The 10,750-nt window shown below is 35.8% G+C and overlaps 3 protein-coding genes across 3 annotated transcripts; 2 read left to right on the top strand and 1 right to left on the bottom strand.

Moving 5' to 3' along the window:
• Positions 1–524: 524 nt before the first annotated feature.
• On the bottom strand, positions 525–1,189 carry LOC124448381 (putative nuclease HARBI1). Its single transcript, XM_046999389.1, has 2 exons — positions 948–1,189; positions 525–819 (listed from the first exon to the last, which is right to left on the bottom strand). Exons 1-2 carry the CDS (start codon positions 1,177–1,179, stop codon positions 551–553), a joined length of 501 nt encoding a protein of 166 aa, XP_046855345.1. The 5' UTR covers positions 1,180–1,189; the 3' UTR covers positions 525–550.
• A 3,207-nt stretch (positions 1,190–4,396) lies between these two features.
• Positions 4,397–5,563, top strand: LOC124449227 (protein ALP1-like). The gene has a single exon (XM_047000168.1). The coding sequence runs from the start codon at positions 4,397–4,399 to the stop codon at positions 5,561–5,563; it is 1,167 nt and encodes a 388-aa protein (XP_046856124.1).
• Positions 5,564–8,525: 2,962 nt separating this feature from the next.
• On the top strand, positions 8,526–9,837 carry LOC124448379 (GRB10-interacting GYF protein 2-like). The gene has a single exon (XM_046999388.1). The coding sequence runs from the start codon at positions 8,565–8,567 to the stop codon at positions 9,336–9,338; it is 774 nt and encodes a 257-aa protein (XP_046855344.1). The 5' UTR covers positions 8,526–8,564; the 3' UTR covers positions 9,339–9,837.
• Positions 9,838–10,750: the final 913 nt, after the last annotated feature.

The raw sequence follows: 10,750 nt of genomic DNA, 5'->3' as shown, positions 1-10,750 counted from the left end.
AGGGCAAAATAATATGGATGGTAAAAAACTATATTTCAATGTAGTAATCATCAAGTTTTGTATTTTATAACAATGCTGGAGGGCATTCATATTAATGCTGCATGCAATGTTACAAATGTAGCCAGCCTACATATTTTATGCTAAGTAAATATTTTTGTCTTTGCTCACAATAAAATTAATAGATTTCTAAAAAATATTTTTTAGTAGCAGAATTCATTTATCTGGCAGGCTATACCATTGCAATGTTATGAATTCATATTCATGTACCTATAATTTACAAAAAATATAAACACAATTTTTAACATTTATATTTGTTAGGGTTATTTAAATAATTTAGTAAAAGTGTAATGAAAATATGCTCAGGGTCTTGACCTCAAACATCCTCTATTTACAACATTTGCTTGCCATGTCAGCATCCCATGAACTGACATAAAATAACTCTTTAAGTCATTTCAAACAGCTATTGCAGCACGTGATGACCTTGCATTGGACAGCCGCCTCATATCTAGTAGGTTAGTATCATGTGCAACAATTTTCCTCCATTCTCCTTCTACTTGTCAAGCGAAGCAGTGGTTGTATCAGTGAAGTTTGATGGAATATATCGAGAAGTGGAAGCATTTGAGGCATCTGTTTTGTAGAGGAAGTTGTGAAGAGCAACACATGCTTTCACAATATCAACTACCTTTTGTGGATGAAATTCCATAGGTCGTCCAAGAATCCTCCATCTAGCACACAAGATTCCCAATGAGTTCTCTATAACTCTTCTTGCTCTGGAGTGCCTGTAGTTGTAAACTCTTTCTGATTCAGTGAGGTTAGAGCCTAACAAGAAAAATCATAAATGCTAGGTGGAAGCATTTGCAGTATCTGTGGCATCCTTTTTTCATACAATAAAGAAATGGTAGACTAAGTAATTAAATGTGATTGATGTATCTGTTGTGCATGCCTACTTGGGTATGGTCGCATCATGTTAACATGCAGCAGAAAAGCAGCATCTGCAACAAAGACATTGGGAACAGGTATATTGGTGTTTGGTAACACTTGGGGCGATGGCAATTGTAATCTCCCATGTAGTAGGTTGTCCCCAAATCGACTTTCTTTAAACACACCTCCATCACTCTCTCGCCCATATGCTCCAATATCAACCATTAAAAAGTTGTACAGTGCATCACAAACAGCCATCAAATCAACTGAATGGGTTGACTTGTAATTAAAATAATCACTACCAGAAGATTGGGGGTGCTCTGATAATGACATGTTTTCCGTCAATGCTACCTAAGCAGTTAGGAAAGTTCCATAACCTCCAGAAATCATGGGCAATCTCATTCCAAGAGGTCCCAGAAGGGCAACCTACAAACTCTCTATTCAATGCATTCCAAATTGCTTTGCATACTTCGGAAACAATGCATGAAACAGTCGTTGATCAAAGGTGGTAGCTGGCTGCAATACTTTGCTGTGATCCACCACATGCCAAAATTCTGAGAGTCACTGCAAGTCTCTCCTTCAGTTCAACAGGACTAGAGTGAGTTCTGGCATAGTTAGTAAAAGGTCTGATTTTGTGAGCAAGCTCATCAAAGCGGTTGGCTGACATGCGAAAATACTTGAAGTGCATTTCTTCATCAATAGCACGCATTTGTTGAACCAGCACCAACTCTCCCTCAGTTTTTCTTGACTGATGAAGTAGACGGACACACCATCGTCTTTTACGATGTTGCTTCCTTTTTCGTTGCAACAACAGCAATATTATTTCTTCCTCGAGTTCGAGCTCTTCCTCGCCTGACATTTTAGCAGAAATGAATTCATTTGATTCACAAAGAATTTTAACAATGCTGCCAATGCACTACTTGATGTAAATGTCAACATAATTTTAAATTTGTATGCAGATTTCGCGCGGTTGTTGCATGGGCTATTTTGTTTACTATAAATGCTTTATTTGATTGTCGGATGGCGCGTGCCCATAGATTGCACAAGCCAGAGTGTCGTGCGACACATGTCGTAAGAAGCATAAACTGGCCTTTATAGTGCACACTGTATAGCGATAACGGTCTTAAGGCGGATCTCCACTAGACGATTTTATGCACGAACGTCAAAAAATTTCGCGACGATTCTTTTAGCAATGGAAATGCATGAATAGGAATAGACGGTTTTCTTTAAAAACATGGCGGCCATACATAATCACTACCTATTATATTTAATCTTGAGAAGAAGATCTTTGCTGCTGCACTCATATCGTAGAAAACAAAAAGTGAAGAGAAAGCGTGCTAGGTTTAGGGTTCATAAACTTTACGAGGAAAGGCAACAGAAGGGCGAATACGAATTACTCGTACGAGATTTACAACTCTATGACCATCAAATGTTCTTTAGCTACTTCAGAATGCTTCCAAGCACTTTTGAAGTGCTGCCTAAACTCATTGGTTCTGATATAAAGAATAATATCACCAAAATGAGGGAACCTATTGGCCCATCTGAGAGGCTGTGTGTTACACTTCGATATTTGGTTACCGGGTAGGTTTTTATTATCCAACTGTGGGTAGGATAATAAAAGAAACCTCTCATGCAATTTGGAACAATTTGGTGAGGTTAGGTTATCTAAAAGTCCCATCTAACAAAACTGCTTTGGAAAAAGTTGCTTGTGAGTTTGAAAATCATTGGAATTTCCCAAATGCAATTGGAGCAATAGATGGAAAGCATGTTCAAATGTTTGCTCCTGCTGGAGCTGGATCTTCTTTCTTTAATTATAAGAAGACGCACAGCATTGTATTACTAGGAGTTTGTGATGCTAATTATAAATATATTTTAGTTGACATTGGAGATAGTGGCGGACAAAGTGATGGTAGTGTCTATGCAAACAGTAATTTTGGACATGTCAGAGAGAATAAACTCCTTACTATACCACGAGATAGGAGAATAACAAACTCTTCGAAAGTGTTGCCATTTGTCTTTATTGGAGATGATGCATTTGGTTTGAAGCGGCATATGATGAAGCCATATCCTTTTTCCGACTTATGTAAGCGGAAGCTTGTTTTTAACTATAGATTGAGTCAAGCTAGAAGAGTAATAGAAAATACTTTTGGTATTACGATTTATATAAAATACGATTTAGAGTATTTTACAAACCCATTGTTGCAAAAGTGCAAAATGTTATTGCCATTACAAAAGCTGTAGTTGCATTGCACAATTTTTTGATGAAAATAAATGATGATGATGATTCAAAGCACTATTGTCCTCCAACATTTCCTGATCAAGATGGTCCAAGTGGAGTAAAACCTGGTGATTGGAGACATCATGAAAATGATATAAATGGGTTGAAAGAAATCAGATGTATGGGTGACTCTAATAATTATGGAGGAGAGGCCAAGTGTGTTCGAGAACAATTTGCTGAATACTTCAGTAATGAAGGTGCAGTTGACTGGCAATGGGGTGTTAGAAGAAGGTCAAAGTAAACATTGTTTGGTATGTTTGGAAAAATAAAAAAAATTGTGGGCAACCTGGTCAGTGAAATTCATTAGAATCAAAATGTAAATATGTTGCAAAAGAGTATCATTATTAATGAACTAGTTATCAAGAAAATTGATGTTTTAAGCAGGCTTGCTATTTTATGTTTTTCAATAATATTCTATAAATTACTGAACAGGTTTTCTTAGATTGACGTTATGTGGAAAAAAATAGTATCATTCAAATTCTAATTCATATAACAATTGCTGAATTTTTAATTTGGCCAATCGTAATTTTTTCTTGTCCATATCTCTAAGGACAGGCTCTAGACTGTCACAAAACAAGGCTGCTTCTATGGGGTGCCATTTGTAAAAAAATTTATGTTTCTAATGCAATTTAATTTGTATTTTGACTTGCAGGCATCAAAATTGTTGCAATTTATTAAATGACAAGTGCAATTGCATTGTCATTTATTACATCACAAGTGCATTGTTTTTGCGATTTATTAAATCGCAAGTCCAATGTCATTGCCATTTAATATATCGCAAGTGCAATTTATTTGTGATTTATTATATCGCAAGTGCTATGTCATTGCGATTTATTAAATCGCAAGTGCTATGCCATTGCGATTTATTAAATAGCAAGCGCAATGTCATTGTTATTTAATAAATCGCAAGTGCTATGTCATTGCGATTTATTAAAGCCTAGTTCTCATCGCAAAACGTCGCAAGTATCGCCGATGGTCGGTGTCGATGGCCTTGTGTTCTCATTAATCGCAAAGCATCGCTCACCATCGGCGATGGTCGGTGATTGCTTTGAGAAAAAAAAATGGCTCCTTTTAATCTGAAATTGAATATTGTAATTTCTGTGCAGCTTCAATTGTATTTATTGGTTTTGTTAATAAGGAAAAAGCAAATTTTACTCAGATTAAACAAACCACGAAAGAAGGTTTTGGATAAGAGAAATGTTGAAGAAACGCCAGCAGGAAAGTCAATGTCATATTTTGGTTGAAGAGTTAAAATTGCACGATCGAGAGTATTTTTTCAAGTTTTTAAGAATGAGTCCAGAGAGGCTAGAGCATCTATTAAATCTTGTTGCCCCCTACATTACAAAACAGAAATGCAACAGCAGAATACCAGTTTCTGCAGGAGAAAGACTTGTCGTTACTTTGCGATATTTAGCTACGGGGGATTCCCAACAATCCCAAGCCTTTAATTTCAGATTTGGAAAAAGCACAGTTTGTAATATCATAAAAGAAACATGTAGTGGAATATGGAATTCTTTATGTACCACATACCTGAAGGCTCCAAAGTCTGAGCATGAATGGAAAGGGATCGCAAATGAAATGTTTACTCAGTGGAATTTTCCAAACTGCATAGGTGCATTGGATGGAAAACAAATTGCAATTGAATGCCCTGCTAATAGTGGATCTAATTTTTTTAATTACAAAAAGTTTTATAGTATCGTATTGATGGCCATGTGTGATGCTAGGTACTGTTTTACATTGGTGGATATTGGAAATAATGGAAGAGACAATGATGCACAAATTTTCAATAATTCAGCAATGGGCAAAGCTTTGTCAAATAATGAATTAAATGTTCCATCCTGCAGTTCCATTGTTGGCCATACACTGCCTTATGTTGTTGTAGCCGATGAAATCTTTGCACTCAAACCATGGTTAATGAAGCCATATGGTGGTAAAGGATTACCACAAGATAAAGAAATATTTAATTACAGACTTAGTCGTTGCAGACGAACAATAGAAAACAGTTTTGGCATCCTTTCAGCAAGGTGGAGGATTTTTCGCCGCCCAATGAAAGCCAAGCCTGAAACAGTTGACTTGATTATAAAAGCATGCTTATGCCTGCATAATTATTTACAGCTAACATACAATGCCCATTACATCCCAGCTGGTTTTGTAGATGCTGAAGATACTACAGGTAATATCGTACCTGGTAACTGGAGAAGCATTACATCAGGTGATAATGGTGCAATGGAAGCATTCTCAGTTGGAAGGGCAAATAATAGATCTTCCTTTGAAGCTATTGAAGTTAGAGAAAAATTCAAGAAATATTTTACAAGCAAAGACGGATCCTTATCTTGGCAAGTCACTTATGTTAATAGTTTTTAAAGTTAACTGACATATTGTCTGGAGTATAGTCTAACCATAATCTGCACCACTAATTTCAGGTTTCATATAAATAAAATTATTAAGTTGTTAATAGCCTTGTTATTACAATAGTTGACCACATGGTTTTTATTCACAGATCAGTGATAGTTATTTGTAAAAAGCCAACCTCATTGCAGCATAATTTAGCATAGTTGTGTGTATGCAAATAAGCATTTGAGTTAAAATTTATCCTATCAACATCTTTTTATGCTTGATGGCAAATGAAATTATTTGCTCCAGGACTATTGACTCCGATGTTATCTACAACATTTACACTGCATTGCAAGATTTTAGACATTGTAAAATATATATTTGAAACTAACATGTATTATGAACATTAATTTTAAACTATGTAAACAATAATGAGTTAATGAGTATCTTACTCTACTTGCTAAAAACTGAGTTATCAACAAACTAAACAGTGCAGTAACTTCCTTTGTGTGGAAATGATTATTTTAGAGCAACTAGAAGTGCTTATATTTGATTTAATATCTTTGAAAGTTCTACAGTTGTATTTTTGGGAAAATTAGATAAAGTTAGTGCACTGAGTAGTTTCATGGTAATCACACAAAATAATGAAGTTTTATTACTGTAAGCAACAATTTCTTCTGAAACTAAATAAAGTAAATGTCTTATCCATCAAATAACAAACTAAATGATATAAACCTGTTTTGACAATAGCTGATATGAAACTTTTAATTATTCCCATAATTTGCTTGTCTATTTGGCACAGAACCAACAAAAGTTGGAAATGAATTCAAGTAATTTGGATTTGAAAAACCTCCATACTCAACTTCCATGAAAGCCTTCTCAATTAAGTTCCTAATTAAAGCCTTCTTTTTTCCATCAAGCCTTCTCAGTCTGGGGGCTAAACTCAAACAGTAAAAGTAGTCTTCATCATTCTCCACATTAGGTTTATCTTTTTTGGCTGTTTTCCAAACATTTTAAGGACTTGTCCAACTTTGACATGGCTTCTTTAATTTGTTCATCAGTTTTTTCAATTGCATTTTGTTATTGATTTTAGCTCCAACCCAGCTCGTACCACTACCATCTCTTTTTTGCCTTTTTATTGGCTGCTTTTGGTGGGTCCCATTTTCTGTGTCTCTTATTTCCTCTGCAACATCACAAATTTGTTCAGTTGCTTCGTCTTGAAAATTGTCATCTACAGATATATCTAATGTTATATTAGTTTCCTCATATTGATCATTTTCTCTATCTGATAACTCTTCAACCAAGTCGGGATCTTCTGCACCAAGTGTAACTATATTTGAGACACTGTCTTTGGTTATGTTTGGTTGACTAAGTGATACATTCAAGTTACTTGTCCCTTGTCTTGAAGTCATATGGATTGTAAGCCATCCAAGATTCTCGAACCTTTGATCAATATTTGGAATATCGCTTACTCCAGACCCAGACTTTAACTTTTGTTTTGAAAGATAACGAGAAAATGCAGTACGAATAGTCTTGTATCTCCTTTCCACTTCTTCTGTTGTAGTTTCAAGCAATTCAGCTATTCGTTGCCAGCAGTTAGCTTTCTTTCGTTTGTCACGAAAACCGTTTGTTCGCTTGTCGTATATCGTGGGAAATTCACGAATAATTTCCATAAAGCTTCTATCATCGTCCTTTGCTTTAACAGCAAGAACATTTAATGTTTGCACTGAATCGAAGTCTGTTGTGTTCGAGTTACTCGCCATATCTATTTCTTCATATACTCTATACCTTCAGTAACAACCACGAGTGAATTTAATGATCGAACTGATTTTATTGTTTTACAGAGCAGCATTTATAGTCTTTATTACAAACAACAAATATTATTATTGGTCGGAGTAGTTCCTCTGTTTAAGCTATATATGGTACATAAGGAAATTTAACTAACGTCAATAACTGTTCCTTGGCTCTTAGCCGTGTGGGAACGGATACATTGATAAACTAAACTACGCACATACTATTTCCTTAACATGTTTTTGTGGTTTATGAGCATGACTCAACAAAGTCTGATTCTTCGTCTTTTTTCAAGAGCAGCCATGTTGGACTAGATTATGGAAAGTTGTCGGTAATGATCGGCTATGATCGCAAGAAACAAACCGTTTTGTTTCTTGCGATGGCAGCGCCGACGCTCGGCGTTCGTCACAAAAAATCGGCGACATAAATTTTAACGCGTTCTCATTAATAGTAGGGACTTAAGATTTTACGACGCGCTTGTCAACAACGCGAACGGAAGTACAATTAAGACAAATGCGCATGTGCAAGCGTCGTTTATTTTTTTTGCACGCGTACGACGCGGCGTTTTTACTTGTTTTGGAGTCGTAGAGCGGAAGACCATCTTGCGAATTGGAGAAAGTAAAAAAGTTGAAAAGTCCTATTTCTGCTTCTCTGGTAAGTGAAAATGTGCTTTCCTTCTGTCAAACGATAAAATGCCTAACTGCCAAGCCATACACATTTGGTAAAAAAATTTATAATAAAACATAATCTCAAAGACATCTTGTAAACTCAAATTTTATTTGTAATAGGCAATTCTTACTTCAAGTATGACTTCTGAAGCATCACACTCAAGAAGTTCACAGTAAGTTAAACTTTTTTCTTTGGTCAGAAAGGGCATAAAATCCTAGGATATCAGTAGATATTGATAATTTTAATCAAATCAATATCAAAGCATGTATTCTTTGCTGCTATCATGTTGTTTTTTTCAAGTATGGGAAGGAATAAAGCCCTTATAAAGTTTTGGATATTTAATGTGCATTAGTCACTCTGTGAACTTTAACTTTTAAGTCGGCAAAGTAATAAAAGATGTATGAAATATTATACATCCAAATAATTCTAATCTATACTGAATTAGATATGTCAGCATATTATACTAGTACTTTTAACCCTTTTCATTCAGGTTCTACTTAAGAGAACTGACCTTGTATATTGCTCGATTCCTACTCATCATGTCTAAATTCTGTTTAGAATTGGCTTTGTGATGAAATGGACTACAAAACATGACATTGAATTGTGCAAAGAGGTAGTGGTGTCACAAATCTTTGAGACAAGGAAGAAATCTATCGAAAGAGGAAAGTTGTGGGACAGCATTGCCAGAAAGTTGGAATTTCATGACCATCTATGCTTTCGAGTAGATCAGCGATCAGTTAGAGATCGCATGCGAAAATTGATAGCCAACTACCGTAAAAAGGAGAGAGAAGAAAGAGCTGCAAGTGGAATTTCTCCAGAACATGATGAGTTGGATGACTTGCTAGAGGAAATTAATGCTAGAGAGGAGGCAAATGATGTTGTGGCTGCTGAAGCTAATGCTGCTGAAGCTAATGCTGCTGAAAGGAAGAAAACTGCTGCTGATAAAATAGCTGCAGAAGAAATGCGAAAAAGAGCCATGGAGCATCTAGCAGAAACCAAGGAGAGAAAAGAAAATGATGAGGGTCCGGTTAAGAAAAAAGTAAGAAGAGGGGGGGACTCAACCTTAGATTTCCTAAAGGAGAAGGCTGAGAAAGAGAGAAAAATAAAAGAGGACAGTTTGCTTTTGGAAAGAGAAAGACTGGAATTGCAGAGGCAACAAATAGCAGCAGAAAAAGAAAGCAAGGAGCAACTTATGGAAAAGCAAAACAAGCAATTTGAGAGTTTTATGGAAATGCAAAGACAGCAGAACCAACAAATGCAACAAAATCAATTGCTTTTGGTACAACAACAACAACAACAAGGGCAAGCTCTGATTTCCTTTTTGGCTAAATTGGTTGAGAAATGAGATAACAATGTCTCTAACTTGTACACAATATGTTTTCTTTAAACAGTTATTTATTTATTGTTGATAGGCTTTATAATCACATGATGAAGCTTTTGAAATTTATTTTAAATAACAGCTTTTAAAAAATTAGGAAAAGTACATTTGAAGTGAAGGTGGTTCAAGTTGAAAAAATTTACTGGTTGTATTTGAGTGCAAGCAGGTCAGAGCATTTCTAAGCAACGAAGCCACTATATACATTTTTCCAACACAACTAAGGCTGATTTTTAGATCTTTTTTAAAATCAAGAAACTTAAAATAGGTTATTATGTCCCCAAAAATCCACTCAACTGATATCCTTACAGCATTCATTGATTTGTTAAATTCTTGCATGTGGACTGTAAGTTGCCTGTTCCTATATGGTGCCTGTAGGTGAATACGTAATAGGTAGGCTGGATCACCATACAAGCACATGGGTTTATCATTGTAAAAGGCATATATATGTAGATCCTGCAGTAGCCCTGATGAGGCTAACATAGCAGAATCTTGCCTTTTTCCTTCTATAAAACAAAAAAACTAAATGAAATTCAAAGTAAACATAAGGATATTAGTCAAATGATGTGCTTACCAACTGGTCCAAACAAATTGGCTATCATTCCATTAGGAAGAGTGATCGATTGAAACTTTATAGCATGTACCCTCTTATGACCATTGTATAGTAAACTTTGCATTTCATCTGGACGGCAAATTGGCCTCACTGTGCCATCAATAAAACCAAAACAATTGTCTAAAGCTCCTCCTTTCTGGTGAATTGCTTCAGCATAAATTTTCAAGTTATTGGGACTGAGTAGATCGTGATTCCAATTTGTTATTTTTTCCCCATGCCTTTCATAAATAAAATCTATCACAGAATTGGTAATCATGCTAAGTTCAGGCACAGATCTACCAAATTGAGGTACCAAGTCACTGTATCGGCAAGGATAAGCAAAACGACGAAGGGCTATGCAAAGAGCCTCCAATCCAGTGCAAACTGTTCCTTGCTTGCACTTGAATCGGTAAGGCAAACCTAAAGCATCTGCAACAGCGGTATTTCGTGCTTTTTACAACGAAAATCCAAAGAACAGGTAACTTCGTTTATTTCTTCCAGATCAAATGATGGATAATCATTGTGCATTATTTCAGGATTTTTCGAACGGCAAGCATCGTATAGTAAGACAAATTCCTCGTCATTAATTAAAGCTGCATCATAGGCAAAAGCGATAGCAGTTCTTGCATTTCTGAATGACGACATTTTTAAATACTCTAAAATGATGTTGCTGAAGCTACACACGTCGCGCAGTCAAAAACTTAAATCAAAATCTATAATCCACGCCGACGCGTCTCGCCCCAGGACGTGCGCGCACAAGTAGCGTCGTTGAAAAGCGCGTCGTAAAATC

This window comes from Xenia sp. Carnegie-2017, unplaced genomic scaffold (assembly GCF_021976095.1).
Source record: "Xenia sp. Carnegie-2017 unplaced genomic scaffold, XeniaSp_v1 HiC_scaffold_23, whole genome shotgun sequence".
NCBI lineage: Eukaryota > Metazoa > Cnidaria > Anthozoa > Malacalcyonacea > Xeniidae > Xenia > Xenia sp. Carnegie-2017.
Note: the sequence above shows the minus strand (reverse complement) of the source record. Positions and strands in the feature narration are given on the sequence as shown.

What these genes read in the sequence shown, in the direction of transcription:
- LOC124448379 (XM_046999388.1), top strand. Translation starts at nt 8,565, where the DNA reads ATGAAATGGACTACAAAACATGACATTGAATTGTGCAAAGAGGTAGTG.
- LOC124449227 (XM_047000168.1), top strand. Translation starts at nt 4,397, where the DNA reads ATGTTGAAGAAACGCCAGCAGGAAAGTCAATGTCATATTTTGGTTGAA.
- LOC124448381 (XM_046999389.1), bottom strand. Translation starts at nt 1,179, where the DNA reads ATGGCTGTTTGTGATGCACTGTACAACTTTTTAATGGTTGATATTGGA. An exon ending in CATGATGCGACCATACCCAA is followed by an intron (nt 820 to 947) that starts GTAGGCATGCAC and finishes TTTTCTTGTTAG; the next exon opens with GCTCTAACCTCACTGAATCA.